The sequence below is a fragment of the Symphalangus syndactylus genome, chromosome 6, assembly GCF_028878055.3.
Source record: "Symphalangus syndactylus isolate Jambi chromosome 6, NHGRI_mSymSyn1-v2.1_pri, whole genome shotgun sequence".
NCBI classification, from domain to species: domain Eukaryota; kingdom Metazoa; phylum Chordata; class Mammalia; order Primates; family Hylobatidae; genus Symphalangus; species Symphalangus syndactylus.
The window spans coordinates 19,670,931-19,687,466 of record NC_072428.2 but is presented as its reverse complement, the minus strand read 5'-3'; the positions used below and the strand labels follow the sequence as shown (position 1 = coordinate 19,687,466).

The following is a 16,536-nucleotide window of genomic DNA, read 5'->3' as shown; positions in this document are numbered from 1 at the left end:
TCAAGGTAATTTATAGATTCAATACCATCCTCATCAAGCTACCAATAACTTTCTTCATAGAATTGGAAAAACTACTTTAAAGTTCATATGGAACCAAAAAAGAGCCCACATTGCCAAGACAATCCTAAGCCAAAGAACAAATCTGGAGGCATCATGCTACCTGACTTCAAACTATAGTACAAGGCTACAGTAACCAAAACAGCATGGTACTGGTACCAAAACAGAGATATAGACCAATGGAAAAGAACAGAGCCCTCAGAAATAATACTACACATCTACAACCATCTGATCTTTGACAAACTTAACTAAAACAAGAGATGGGGAAAGGATTCCCTATTTGATAAGTGGTGCTGGGAAAACTGGCTAGCCATATGTAGAAAGCTGAAACTGGATCCCTTCCTTATACCTTATATAAAAATTAATTCAAGATGGATTAAAGACTTAAATATTAGACCTAAAACCATAAAAACCCTAGAAGAAAACCTAGGCAATACCATTCAGGACATAGGCATGGGCAAGGACTTCATGTCTAAAGCACCAAAAGCAATGGCAACAAAAGCCAAAATTGACAAATGGGAGCTAATTAAACTAAAGAGCTTCTGCATAGCAAAGAAACTACCATCAGAGTGAACAGGCAACCTACAGAATGAGAGAAAATTTTTGCAATCTACTCATCTGACAATGGGCTAATATCCAGAATCTACAAAGAACTCAAACAAATTTACAAGAAAAAAACAAACAACCCCATCAAAAAGTGAGCAAAGGATATGATCAGACACTTCTCAAAAGAAGACATTTACGCAGCCAACAGACACATGAAAAAATGTTCATCATCATTGGCCGTCAGAGAAATGCAAATCAAAACCACAAGGAGATAGCATCTCACACCAGTTAGAATGGTGATCATTAAAAAGTCAGGAAACAACAGGTGCTGGAGAGGATGTGGAGAAATAGGAACACTTTTACACTATTGGTGGGACTGTAAACTAGTTCAACCATTGTGGAAGACAGTGTGGCGATTCCTCAAGGAGCTAGAAGTAGAAATACCATTTGACCCAGCCATCCCATTACTGCGTATATACCCAAAGGATTATAAATCATGCTGCTATAAAGACACATGCACACGTATGTTCATTGCGACACTATTCACAATAACAAAGAGTTGGAACCAACCCAAATGTCTAACAATGATAGACTGGATTAAGAAAATGTGGCACATATACACCATGGAATACTATGCAGCCATAAAAAAGGATTAGTTCATGTCCTTTGTAGGGACATGGATGAAGCTGGAAACCATCATTCTCAGCAAACTATCGCAAGGACAAAAAGCAGACACCGCATTTCTCACTCATAGGTGGGAATTGAACAATGAGAACACTTGGACACAGGAAGGGGAACATCACACACCGGGGTCTGTTGTGGGGTGGGGGGAGGGGGAGGGACAGCATTAGGAGATATACCTAATGTAATTGACAAGTTAATGGTTGCAGCACACCAACATGGCACATGTATACATATGTAACAAACCTGCACGTTGTGCACGTGTACCCTAGAATTTAAAGTATAATAATAATAATAATAATAATAATAATAAAGAAATGGCCTGGATGGCTAAAGTGTTTTTTATCTATATCCTTTTTGTATTAGGATGCCCAAACTTTCAGGAAATGTTGGCCATTTTATGTGGTAACAAATGAACAGATTGGTTAATTTTATAAATATGCCAGGCAGATTAAATATTATTGTATATAAATTTTCAGATGTCAAGTAGATGGCTCACTTTGTAACACTGTATTAGATTACATGGCTGTAGTCTTTGACTTGCCGATCATTGACAAAATACAGGGACAAATGGCATGAATAGCTACTTTTTAAATAGTAGAATTTCTAAACATGTGGTTGATAAAGAAGAGATTAAAATACTTCAACCAGTCTTGCCGTCCAACCTCAAGATTCATTTTTGAAAGTGGCCCTGACTCTATAATGCCAAGATGGTCGCATTTCATTAAGATGAAAACAAAGCCTTTGATTGTTTTAGAAACAACAACTATATGATCAGATTAAGTCTCTTAAAGCATTTCTGTTTCAGAAAGTTATACAGAGAACTTGAAATTTCATTTCCTACCGTGAGTGAATACAGTACTTTTTTTCTCCTGAGAGAATATGAGTATATATAACCCACCCACGATTGTAAAACAGCTAAATGATTGCAGTAGTTTTCTTTATAACATATGCCTTGCCAGGCTCTTCTCATTCGTATTGTTTTTGCCCTTTTATAAATCTGTCATCTTTAGAGTTAGAGCCATTCAATTTTTTCTTGATTATTCTTTGATTGATTTTATATATGAAAGTCTTATTCCTGTAACGTTTAGTTTTTGAGGGTAAGGGCTATACTCATTTCACATCATCCACAACATCTTATTGGCAGGCAGACTCTTGATACTTGCTGTTGAGTTTAAAAGTTGAAGTGTACAAAATTCATTTTCTATCTCCAAGTATTTGTTGAGAATTCACTATGTATAAGTTGCTGTGTTAGGCACTAATAGATATGCATTGGTGCATTTCGCTTTTACTCTGAAGAAACAAATGGCAAGAATTTAAGACGTGGAGTATACTGAGTCTTGTTATTTTGAAAGAATTGTTCCCATGGCAGTAGAATTATTATGAAAGAAACCATTTTTGTTGAAAATCCTACCTTCTTGGCAAATAGATTAGAGAAGTGAAGTTTCAGTAAAGAAATTGCAGAGTTATCCTCCTCACTGCACAATACTGTCAGCCAGAACAATGATTTTAAATAGCCCTGAAAGCAGAATTGATTTTGATTTCATATTTGAACTGACGTTTGCGCTGTCAGCCAATGGGTCAGGTAGATAATGGTTTTCGTGTCGAGAGGCCCAAGCCTGTCTCTTGTTGCTTTCCTTGTTGGTGGGTCCCTCACCAGATTTGTACCAGTCCTGGGATGTTACATGAGGACGCTCAGTGAGGGAGTTTGGCTTTGAACTCTTAAATAGGTGCATTAGAAAACTAGTCTTCCCACCAACCTCATTGAATTTTAAAATGTTGTTTCTCTGGGTATGAAATGTTTGGGAAATGCACTTAATGTTGCCTAACCATGCTAGTGTGTTATAGTAGTGACATTTGTTGGTTCTAAGTTTGAGTGTTTAATTTGATCCAGTAAAATAAAATATGTTAACGAAAATGCTTATTTAAAGAAAGTTCGTAATGTGACATTGTAGGAGAGGAGCATGGGCTGTGTAGATAGACTGCCCAGCTCTGCCCTTTTTAGCTGTGGGATATTGAGTGAGGCTACTGTCTGTTAGCTCATTGTCTGTAAAATGGGAAATAATAGAGCTTTTGGAGTATTAGCTGAGCTAAAGCATATAAAATGAGTATGTAAGTGTTGGCTATTTTTATTGTTTTTATTTCTGCTAATTAATGAAATCATAGTCTAAGATTTCAGTAATTAGTCATAGCAGAATTACCTTCTTTGCCATTTCCCCTCCACAGTTCTGTTTCCTGGCTGTCTGTGTTCTCTGTTGCTGGAGTCATAAGAATTTTGTAATTATATTTTTTTGTGAAGGGGATATCTATAGTGTTGAGGGATTCATTTCGAATTAGTTTCAGTTTTTGAATATCAATACCTGCTCAATTATCTCCCTATACATGCTGCCATTTGCAGCAGTCAAGTCATGCCTGTTATTAATTAATCACTTCCACTGAGAAGTTAATTAGTGCCTTAATTAGGATCATCTTTGAGAAGTAGGCAGCATCATCCAGAGTCGGCTCCAAGTTGTTGGCTAGCTCTTGCAAGCCCTTCTGGTCCTATGAAAACAGACTGAGGAGGAAACCTGTTGTGCTTCTATTTGTTTTTTTTGTCCTCCTTAAAGAAAGCTGTGGAAGATCATCAGTTGTCTGTGATGCATCCATGTATTATCATACATGCAAAAATCAGGAGACATATCTGCTTATAATGGATCAATCAGAAAACCAAGATTGGTTATTGAATTCTTGAGATTGTGCTTAACAAGCAGGAAACAAGTTGCTGTTGTTCTTTGCAAGTGTTGAAAATTAGACCATGCATTCTGAATATGACAGAGTATTTCATTTTTCTGCTGAAAGTTAAAGTACTTTCCTTCTGGCATTACTGTTTTTTAATATATATTTTTGAAATATTGCCATATTGTTACAGGATGAAATCAGTACTCCATTTTCTTTCTCTTTATCCCTCCAGGAAAATATGGGAAAATGAAGCAAAAGTAACATCTTATCACCTTATTTTCGCATAAAAGTAGAAATTGAGTTGAGAATAAAAGGACAATCAGGTTACTCCAAAAACAGTACTCCTCCAGACATTTTGGGGGGACTGTTACATTTGCAAGGGTAAAATAAAAATAAATTAACTAATGGCTTCTATTATGAGGAGAGGGCAATCCCTAGAGTCCAGTTCCCAAAGGAGGACAGGCATTGTGAAATGGACCTACTTTACATGAGCATATTTGCTTCATTTTCTTCGACTTCTGGGCATTTAAATGATTTAGGTAAATTGTGAACTTGGCAAAAGGCTCAGTTGAAATGTTTTGTATCCAACAGATTTGCTGCTGCTTCCGGGAGAAGTGGAGCAGGATGTAAGCACCAGCATTCCTTCCTGTATCCCTTTTGTGGCCCAGCCTCCTACCTGTGAAATGAAGCCAAAGCCCGCTGTAAAAAGAATGGACAAACAGACGGAAGAGGTACTCCACAGGGAATTCAGTCATTCTCCACACTGTGTTGATTTTGTAATTCATCCCTTCAAAGAAATGCTGTATGCTTCTGTATTTCTCTAAGATTTGGGAAAATATAAAATTGAAGTTGCTTAATTGGTCCCTCTCACAGCCATCTATCTCAAATGCATACATTTCTTTTTAAACACATAGAGCAATTATGTTTTTATGTGGAAACCCATTTTTGTTTTACAATGTATGCCATGCTACAGATCAGTGCTACCCAAGGACTGCGCAATAGAAAGGATGGACAGTTTTCTTGCCCTTTTTAGTCTGAACTGGCTGTTATTATTATTATTGATAAGGTTCTATAAACTTTTGAATTAGTTGAGGTAAGGCCAGGCTGCTATAACAGAGAATCCTAATAATAATTCAATGGCTGAAAAGAGATGGACGTTTATTTCTCTTATTTACAGCCTATATAGAGCCTTTAAAATGAGCAGGTGGCTCCTTTTTTGGGGGTCATCAGGGACCCAGGTTCCTTCTTTCTGGATGTCCATTATATTTTAGGACATTGTCCTCACCTGCATGTTCCAGGTCACGTCATCATCATACCTGGAGGGGAGGAGAGAAGAGCATGGGGGCAGCATGTTTCCCCAAGGCTTAGGACTCAGGGTCCTTAATTTCAGCTCACATTCCATTGGTGACCACTTAGTCACATGTTCATACTGGCCACAGGGGAGGCTGAGAAATGTCACCTAGCCATGAAAATGGAATCTATGCCATATATTTACTCGCAAATGTGCAACTTGAAAGTCATCTTTTGCTATCATTTTGCAGCTCTTCTACATATGCTTAATAAACATGTATCAATACAGGCTGTTGCTATCGCTGGTAGTGGCCTTTCTCACTCTCCTTACTGGAACACAAAGCAGGATCAGGCTCAAGTTGTTGTTAAGGGCTCTTTATTATTGCTTTCTAACAAAATCCTTAGGGTCTTTTTGGATTATTTAATCGTGAGGTACTAGTCTTGTTACTAAAAGATATTCTGTTATAGAATTAGCCATTCAGTCAGAAATAATCCACACATTTCAGTTTTAAATTGCCACTTTCTAATAAGTACTTTTGTTCACTGACATCATGAAAGTATATCCAGGATGCGTGCAGGCTTATATTAAACTCCCAAATTGATTACCAGCTAAACTGGTAGGGACAGCCACTTTTCAATATGCTTTTTGAATTATAGATTGCTTTCTCTGAGTTGTAAAAAGCTAAAATTATAAGGCTATTTCTAGAAGGACTCAATTTCTTTTTTAAGATTTGTTCATGCTGTTGACTTCACTTGTGGCCATACAAGTTATTGGACCAGCCAGTAGGCATGGCACCTGGTACTTTTATAGAAATACAATTTTATTTCAGTACAATTTGAGAATATATATAATCTAGTACAATTATAGAAATTGTTACAAAGTGGTTTTAATTAATGGGTTAAGAAAACTGAATGATTTCTGGAATCTATCAAATAGCAGTATAATTCAAGTTGAGACCCCATATATGGTGGTATATTTAAGAGGAATATAAACTGCTTACCAGAAATGTGGACATTTTAAAATGCTGGAATCAAAATGATACAAGCCACAGATGAACAACTTTTGCTGTTTTTTGAATATCTGAAGTAACATCTTGGTTGGGAATTTTTATTTCTAATTACTATTTTTTAGAGTAACTTTTCACAACCGTCTAGAATCACAATACAGGTTGAACATTCCTAATGGGAAAATCCAAAATGCTCCAAAATTTGAAACTTTTTGAGTGCTGACATGATGATGCTCAAAGGCAATGCTCATTGGAGCATTTTGGATTTCAGATTTGGAGATTAGGGATGCTTAACTCGTATATATTCTGCAACCCTTCCAAAATCTGAAATCCAAAACACTTCATCCCAAGCATTTTGGAGAAGAGATACTCAACCTGTACTGTACCAACACTGCCTTGGTTTGATAACATTCATCTTATTTTAAAGTACCCAGTGCTAGTAAAAGAACATAATCATTAATTTACAGCAAATGGGTGCTGAAGGGCTTACTGAAAGGCCATTTTGAGTTAGAGATGATAGTTTCCTTCTGTGATTTCAATCTGAAAAGCTGAAAATGTATTCTGGATGTCCTTCCTAACTTTCTCTTAATTGCCTGTTAAGAATCCATCAACTTTCTGATATGAATTGGACCAACTCAATGTTTCACCTAATTTTGTTTTTTAAATTTTTAAATTAACATATAATAATTGTATATATTTATGTGGTATAGTGTGATATTTTGGTACACATATATGTGTGTGATCAAATCAGGGTAATTAGCATATCCATCACTTCAAGCATTTAACATTTATTTGGTTCAGATTTTTTTCCCTAATTTTACCACTGGTTCTTTTTTTTTAAAAATATATATATATATTTATTATACTTGTAAGTTCTAGGGTACATGTGCACAATGTGCAGGTTTGTTACATATGCATACATGTGCCATGTTGGTGTGCTGTACCCATTAACTCGTCATTTACATTAGGTATATCTCCTAATGCTATCCCTCCCCCCTGCCCCCACACCACAACAGGCCCCAGTGTGTGATGTTCCCCTTCCTGTGTCCAAGTGTTCTCATTGTTCAATTCCCACGTATGAGTGAGAACATGCGGTGTTTGGTTTTTTGTCCTTGCTATAGTTTGCTGAGAATGATGGTTTCCAGCTTCATCCATGTCCCTACAAAGGACATGAACTCATCCTTTTTTATGGCTGCATAGTATTCCATGGTGTATATGTGCCACATTTTCTTAATCCAGTCTATCATTGTTGGACATTTGGGCTGGTTCCAACTCTTTGCTATTGTGAATAGTGCTGCAATAAACATACGTGTGCATGTGTCTTTATAGCAGCATGATTTATAATTCTTTGGGTATATACCCAGTAATGGGATGGCTGGGTCAAATGGTATTTCTACTTCTAGATCCCTGAGGAATCGCTACACTGTCTTCCACAATGATTGAACTAGTTTACAGTCTCACCAACAGTGTAAAAGTGTTTCTATTTCTCCACATCCTCTCCAGCATCTGTTGTTTCCTGACTTTTTAATGATCGCCATTCTAACTGGTGTGAGATGGTATCTCATTGTGGTTTTGATTTGCATTTCTCTGATGGCCAGTGATGATGAGCATTTTTTTCTGTTGGCTGCATAAATGTCTTCTTTTGAGAAGTGTCTGTTCATATCCTTTGCCCACTTGTTGATGGGTTTTTTTTTTCTTATAAATTTGTTTGAGTTCTTTGTAGATTCTGGTTATTAGCCCTTTGTCAGATGAGTAGATTGCAAAAATTTTCTCCCATTCTGTAGGTTGCCTGTTCACTCTGTTGGTAGTTTATTTTGCTGTGCAGAAGCTCTTTAGTTTAATTAGCTCCCATTTGTCAATTTTGGCTTTTGTTGCCATTGCTTTTGGTGTTTTAGACATGAAGTCCTTGCCCATGCCTATGGTCTGAATGGTATTGCCTAGGTTTTCTTCTGGGGTTTTTATGGTTTTAAGTCTAATATTTAAGTCTTTAAGCCATCTTGAATTAATTTTTGTATAAGGTGTAAGGAAGGGATCCAGTTTCAGCTTTCTACATATGGCTAGCCAGTTTTCCCAGCACCATTTATTAAATAGGGAATCCTTTCCCCATCTCTTGTTTTTGTCAGGTTTGTCAAAGATGAGATGGTTGTAGATGTGTGGTATTATTTCTGAGGGCTCTGTTCTGTTCCATTGGTCTATATCTCTGTTTTGGTACCAGTACCATGCTGTTTTGGTTACTGTAGCCTTGTACTATAGTTTGAAGTCAGGTAGCATGATGCCTCTAGCTTTGTTCTTTGGCTTAGGATTGTCTTGGCAATGCAGGCTCTTTTTTGATTCCATATGAACTTTAAAGTAGTTTTTTCCAATTCTGTGAAGAAAGTCATTGGTAGCTTGATGGGGATGGCATTGAATCTTTAAGTTACCTTGAGTAGTATGGCCATTTTCATGATATTGATTCTTCCTATCCATGAGCATGGAACGTTCTTCCATTTGTTTGGGTCCTCTTTTGTTTTGTTGAGCAGTGGTTTGTAGTTCTCCTTGAAGAGGTCCTTCACATCCCTTGTAAGTTGGATTCCTAGGTATTTTATTCTCTTTGAAGTAATTGTGAATGGGAATTCACTCATGATTTGGCTCTCTGTTTGTCTGTTATTGGTGTATAAGAATGCTTGTGATTTTTGCACATTGATTTTGTATCCTGAGACTCTGCTGAAGTTGCTTATCAGCTTAAGGAGATCTTGGGCTGAGATGATGGGGTTTCCTAGATATACAATCATATCATCTGCAAACAGGGACAATTTGACTTCCTCTTTTCCTAATTGAATACCCTTTATTTCTTTCTCCTGCCTGATTGCCCTGGCCAGAACTTCCAACACTATGTTGAATAGGAGTGGTGAGAGAGGGCATCCCTGTCTTGTGCCTGTTTTCAAAGGGAATGCTTCCAGTTTTTGCCCATTCAGTATGATATTGGCTGTGGGTTTGTCACAAATAGCTCTTATTATTTTGAGATACGTCCCATCAATACTTAATTTATTGAGAGTTTTTGGCATGAAGGGCTGTTGAATTTTGTCAAAGGCCTTTCTGCATCTATTGAGATAATCATGATTTTACCACTGGTTCTACACACATACATAATTGTGTATAGAATTATGTGTATAGAATTACCTTGCCTTAGTTACTTTATTTGGATGAAATTTGGAAGTGTGAAGCTGCTTCAAGCTGCTTTGTTCTGTAGACAGAACAAAGAGAGTTGTTATTAGAAAGATGAAAAATTGGGATACCTACCCTCTCCCCCTGAAAATTGTAGAAGAGGTCATAGAAGAAACTTGTGTGGTATTTTAATAGGAACTCTCCTGTTTTTCCAATTCATAATAGGACTCTAAAAATTTTCACCTATAAAGACAGTTTATTTACCATATTACTTTGTATAGTAGCCTACAGCTAAATGCCGCCATTATTGATTTAAGCATTAGTTCTATTTTCTTTAATTTGCCTATGTGGTACTATGGATGAAAACAATCTCTCCATCAGCAGTGTCTCTGTTAGAATAAGTCACATGAGCAATTTTAAGGGGACTCAAAGTTTTCCAACAGTGTACAAATTTTATTCCCTGAGAGGCAAAAAGGTTTCAATTAGATTTGAAATTAGACACCTGAAATCCACATATTTCTTTCAGCTCCTTAGGCAAAAATAACAAGTTAATAACTTAATTCATGGTTGTTTTTTGTTTAGCACCAGGGGACTTGGTGTTCCATTGCACAAAGTCTTTACTGAAATAAATAATAATTTCAGTTTGTAATCTAAAAACCTTGGCATCTTATAGCTTTGAACTCTAACATGAACTGAACTTGAAAGAAGAGAATTTCCAAAGTATGCCACAACAGCCAATAACTGAAATATATACATAGAAATGCAACCTTTCTGTATTTGAAAAGCTGTCATTCAGAAGACCACAGTGATATCTTCTGAATTGCAGTGTGCACCTACTTGGGCTCACTTTGAATTACTTATGTGTCTCCTGTCTTGGAAGACTAAATTCACTCATGCATGTCATCACAAGCTTGCGTAATTAACATGCAAATTCAGAACTAGTGGCGAGCTCAGTGCCATACATATAGTAGGCATATGGTAAACATTTATTAAATGAACACATAAATAAACAATAAACATCACCACTAAATGGGAGTGATTTTCTGGTATACAGTAATAACGTGGTTGGGGTCATTCTCTATTTTCTATTTGTTCATTCCCGTCAACATGTAAACATATTTAAGTCTTTCCTATCCTTAACAAAATGAAACAAAACAAGGAAAACAAGCTTCCCTTCATCTTGGACCCCTCTTTGGCTACTGTCTGTTCTTATTTCTCTCTTTTCATCCAGAATTGAAAAGCTATTAGACTCTTCAATATATTGTAAAATATCCTTGGCTCCAATTGCCTGCCTGGATGTTTTCAGAATGAAGGCATCAATTGCTTTATGATTGCCAAATCCAGCGGACACTTTCCAGTCTTCCTTTTAATGGATCTCTCTACCATGTTTGACACAATTGACCTTCCTCTGGCACTCTTGCTTCATTGGTTCTCACTTCACTTTCCCCTGTGATTCTTTATTTTATTTTATTTTTTTATTTTTTATTATACTTTAAATTCTAGGGTACATGTGCACAACGTGCAGGTTTGTTACATATGTATACATGTGCCATGTTGGTGCGCTGCACAGGAAGCCAAATGTCCATCAATGATCTCCTGTGATTCTTTATGTATTTCTCAAATTGTGTTTTCCCTGAGTCCTTTGGGTTTTCTCTCCATCCATCCCTTAAGAGTTGGTGTTCCTTAGCGTTCTGTGCTTAACCTATAGTTGTTCCCAGCCTGCATACTTGAATCCATCTTCATCTCCAAATTGGTATCTCTAGCTTCATACCTTTTTTTCAGTTTCAAGTTTGTATATTCAATTCATCTAGATTTCTTCAGGTACATTCAAATTGAACTGTGCTTATCTTTACCCACTTCCCTTTCTGCATTCTTCCTTTTCTTACATTTCCATATCCAGTCATTTATCGAGTGCTGCCAATTTCACTTTCTACAGATTTTTCAAGTCTCTCCTACCAGTCCTCTGTTCTCATGATATCTTACTGAACTGCTTTAGCAGGTTCCTGAGTACTCTTCTGGCTCCAGGCTTATCCCACTCAAATCTACCTTCTGTTTAACCTTCATAGTGATCTGTCTCATATAATTTCCAACAGGGCAGGGCATTTTTTTTTTTTTTTTTACTCCAGCACCTGTCTCATTGTAGGTACTTAATAAAAATTTAATGGATGAAGGAATTTATCTGAAATGCATAGATGACCAAGTGTTTTCTCTGCCTTCAAAAAATTCTTCAGTGACTTTTCATCATCTCTAGGATGATTTGGCACCATATTTGTCTCTTGCTACTCTCCAACTTACACTTTGTGCTCTGACAATGCTCACCTACTTTCAGACTCACAAATGTGAAATTCTGCATCTTATTTCCATGGTCTGCTCGTGGAAACTCCCCCTGTCAGCAAAGCTCTCCTTTGTCAACTTGTAAACTAATGTTTACCCTTTAAGAGTCAGCTCAGATATCACCTGTTCCAAGACGCCTTCTCTGATTCCTTCCCAATCCCCTCCAACTTAGTCTGGGTCAGGTATTCCTTCTGTGTTCCCATCACCCTGTTCTTACCACATTTTACTCTAATGATTTGTTTATGTGTTTATCTCATTGTGATTTCATATAGGTCTTCATCTTTGTATCCCCAGCACCTAACACAGTGACTAGAATTTAATAGGAATGTAGAGTTTGTGGAAAGAATGTAAAATATCTGAATGACTGCAGAGGCTATTCCTCTGACATTTCGACTCAGGGATGTACTGGCCACATTACAGTATATCCCCAAAATGGTTTAGAGTGTCCTGAATGTCATGTTTTGGCATTGCAAATGTGACATTATTACTATTCTTTATTTCTTGCTTTAATATCTCAATATCTAACTGATTGCCTAGAAAATCTAATAGCTGCTGTTGATAACCCTTAATTTCTTAGTGAAGAAATTTATATCTTTAATTATATTTTTATACATTGAAGGATATTATAAATGAATAATCTTCGTGTTGACATTATCTTTACTGACTTGCTGAAAACTTTATTCCATGTTATTGTTACGGTTAGTACCAAGTGACTGATGAAGAAAATCATCCTCCATGACAGAGAAGAATGTAAATGTATTAAAAAAAAAACTTAAAGGAAAATAAGATGTTTCCATTTAAGAATAAATTTCTACATCCTTTACCCAGGCATGAAAGGGCAGCAAAATTCCCATCAGACTGAATATATTGGTGGAAACAGGGTCTCCTCCTTATGTTTTGCCAGGATCAGCTAGAATCGGCTCCGAATGGGGTTGTGGCCAAGCCTGCAGGCCTCAGTACTTACTGCTGAGTAGAGCTGGAGACAGCAAGTACTAGAGATGTAGAATAATATCCATAAGTCTGGATATTATAGCCACAAGGTAGTTTGAGACCTCAGGGAAGGGAGAATCTTAAGAAGGCAATGGGTTGGGCCGTATCTAGAACCAACTTGGCCATGGGAGCCCTGATCAGAGTTTAGAAGTAAGTCCGAAATACTGGCCTTACTTTATCTGGGTTGCTAGGATGAGGTAGGTAATAAGTGAAGTGATGTGTGGGGAGGCTAGTAGGATTTTCTGGAGAGTGGCAAAACTCAATCAAGAGTAAGAGGCCAGGCGCGGTGGCTCATGCCTGTAATCCCAGCACTGTGGGAGGCTGTAGTGGGTGGATCACTTCAGGCCAGGAGTTTGAAACCAGCCTGGCCGACATGGCGAAACCCTGTCTCTACTAAAAATACAAAAATTAGCCAGGGCTGGTGGTATGCACCAGTTGTCCCAGCTACTCAGGAGGCTGAGGCAGGACAATTGCTTGAACCTGGGAGGCAGAGGTTGCAGTGAGCTGAGATCATGCCACTGCACTCCTGCCTGGGTGACAGAGGGAGTCTCTGTCTCAAAAAAAAAAAAAAAAAAAATAGAAGAGTAAGTGAAGCTTCTGCACTTTCCTCTCTATGCTTCTGTTTCCCTTTTTTGCATTCCTCTATTGGAGAGCACAGCACGTGATACTGAAATCATTCCTATACTTCTGTCTTCTCCTTGAAGTTACGAAACCTTATAGACACAGATTTTGCTATAATCACTTTATGTTCCCAGAATCTGCTATATAATGTTTATTGAGTGAACAGGTAAAGGGAAGGGAGGTGGGGATTGAGGTTATTTGTGTTCTGTAGAGGGAGTCGGGGGCATGGTATGGTGTCACTGAGATTTTAACATGGCAAACGGATTTGTCTAATTTGAAATTGTATTCTAACCCCTAAGTGAGAGTTGGGTGAAGACAAAGTGACTGCATCTAGTGAGGATGGCTAGTAAGGTGTAGGCAGGTTTTAGAGGCTTGAAGGTAGAATTTAAAGACCTAGTATAGGGGACACATGCAGGTATGGGCAGCTTGAAGCTTAATAGACATGTGATGAAAGGCCTTTACCCAGGCATGAAAGGGCAGCAAAATTCCCATCAGACTGAATATATTGGTGGAAACAGGGTCTCCTCCTTAAGTTTTGCCAGGATCAGCTAGAATCGGCTCCGGATGGGGTTGTGGCCAAGACTGCAGGCCTCAGTACTTACTGCTGAGTAGAGCTGGAGACAGCAAGAACGCTTAACATTCAGGAAATGAACATCTTGTGTCATTGTGTGTGTGTGTTTCTGCATTTGAGCCATCTAAGCAAGATTGTTCCACTGTCACTTTGGCTGTGTTGATGATAAATTTAATCTCAGAAAGTGATCAAAGTGGACTGATCAGCCTTGCAGGCTGATTTGCTTTTTGTGTACAGCTGGGTTTTAAGATAGTCATGGTATTACATGTAGCCTTGAGTACAGTTTTCTAATGGTAGGCTGTGAGAATGGATCATCTTATTTAGAAAAGGTCTTCTCTCCAAAGAGCTATGACTTGGCTTAGTGAAAACTTCCAGGTTGATTCTTGCTGGTGTTTCTGTTGAGCAGGTGAGGCTTTATTTGAAGCAGATTACCCTGGATCCAAATATTGCTTCTCTCCCTTACTAACTGTGTATTTTGGGAAAGTTACTTAACCTTTCAGTTATAAGGTAGGGGTAACAGTGACTACCAGTAGAGTTGTTTGAATATCACTGCTGATGCCACATGGTTCCTAGTATCAGGGCTGACACATGGTGGAAACTCACCATGGCAAACTCACTGTGGAAACTCAGTGGCAGTTTTGTCAGGAAAGCACTAAGGTCCTTTCTAATAAAGAGGAAATGAACACATCTCCAGAAGTTGTTCTCCTGCTGATTTTACTAAGAAAGGATGATAAATGGCTGAGCGTTTGCTATTAGCACTGCACACCTAACTTCAAAACATAACTTGTGGAACAGATAGGAGATAACTACTTATTATTTTTTCTTTCACCTTTAGTAACAGCAGATAGTTTCTGAGCTACATGCTACCTTTTTACCAACATTGCATAAGCCATCAATGAGATCATCTTCCATGCAAGAATATTTAAAGCTGATTATAGCTTTGGGACATTTTTTCATTCTTGCATAAACCATAGTTTTCAATTATTTCAGCATCACTATGCATATTGTGGAGCTACATAGAAGTACTGGATGATTTCACTGTATCGCACACCATTTGTTTTTGGAGAGGCTTTTTAGGGGGCGATACAAGAGATTTAAGGCATACTCTTGGTTTACTGGAAAATATGCTTTTTTATCTGCCTTCCTTTAGGAAGTCTTTAAAACTCACAAATTATGAATAGATTCAAAATTATTACATCTCTTTGTAACTACTTATAAACTGTAATATTTTTAAATTCTTGCTAAAAAAAAGAGATCCTGGACTTTTAAATTTAAAATATGTTCCAAGTTTTACTCTTATTAGCCAAGAGTTATAGGTATTATCTGAAGAAGTATATTCAATGTAGGGTATTTTTATCTTTAAAAAGTACGTTTTATTAATATATTTTTTTTAGCAAATGGTGAAAATCTATTTAAGGTTGATAAAAATCTTAGTGTACATTTTTCTCACATTTTAATGTAACTGTTGGTTTTTCTGTATGCTTCTGTAGTCCTGACACTACACGCGGTAAAACGTATAATGAGTATATGCAAGGGAGACTTTCTGATTCTTGCCTTGGGCAGCATTGGTTAATGATATTCATTCAGATACAGCATGGTACAAATGGGGCATATTAAGAGGCTTAAATTAGGTCAAATTGAATAATTGAATTCATTCTTTTACTTAAAAACAGCTTAATCAGCTGAGAGTGCTGAAGTCTGAAAAAAGGTTTAATTAAATATTAATAGGGAGTTAATTTTTCAACTTTATCTTCATTTACAATGATTGTGTATGTTTTTTCCTCCTTTGTTACCTTTTATAGATACTTGGAGATGAAGTTCAACCCTTTTCACTTGATGAAGAATTTGATTATGACAATGTGACGCTAACCTCCAAGTTTAGTCCTGCAGAGATAGAGACCATCAAAGAGCTATGCAAGCAGAAGAGAAAGGACACCAGCCCAGACTTAGGGGAACCCTGTGGCTGATTCACAGAGGCATGTTTTGTGTGTGTGCTTATTTTAATTTTGTTCTTATTCAAGCAACATTAGAATAAAAGATAAACCTACTATAATTCCCTTTGTGGAAATTTACATGTGTGCACTCATTTATCAGAGTTACCTGTTATTAGGGATATAGAGCAACAAGGCCAAAGAGATTGCTGCCCTTACAGAATTCTCTCTCGCCATGTTGTTGCTGCATCTTGTGGCTGGTTGGAGGAGATGGGAGTGGGAAATGGGAACAGGAAGCAGCATCTACGGAAGGATCCATTTTGATGAAAGCATTGCACTAAGCGACGTGGGGTGCTGTATCAAAGGTCAGAAACATGATCCCACTTTCTTGAGAGTAAAGGACAATTGCACATGAAAACACATTGTAGCACGTTAGAGAAAAATTGCCAGTATGAGTAGGTCTGGGTCCTAGCTGTCCAGAGATAGTGCTATCAATGTGAGTGTTGTTGAGAGCTTAGGCTTCTGGAATTGATTGGGAAAGGCTTTACTTAAAAAAGGATCTGAGAATTGATGATATGTTATATATTAAATTCTTGCATTTCATTATTACCATGAAACCATGTGTGATAACGGTTACAAAGTTCAA

At 37.4% G+C, this 16,536-nt stretch overlaps 1 protein-coding gene across 5 annotated transcripts in view; it reads left to right on the top strand.

Moving 5' to 3' along the window:
• The window catches only part of IFTAP (intraflagellar transport associated protein), a 69,101-nt gene extending 53,089 nt beyond the window's left edge, over window positions 1–16,012 (top strand). For all 5 annotated transcript variants that reach the window (XM_055281894.2, XM_055281892.2, XM_055281890.2 and 2 more), the window contains 2 exons: window positions 4,594–4,733; window positions 15,762–16,012. In XM_055281894.2, coding sequence (XP_055137869.1) covers window positions 4,594–4,733; window positions 15,762–15,926 — 305 coding nt within the window. In that variant the 3' untranslated portion in view covers window positions 15,927–16,012. The remainder of the gene's footprint in view (window positions 1–4,593; window positions 4,734–15,761) is intronic.
• Window positions 16,013–16,536: the final 524 nt, after the last annotated feature.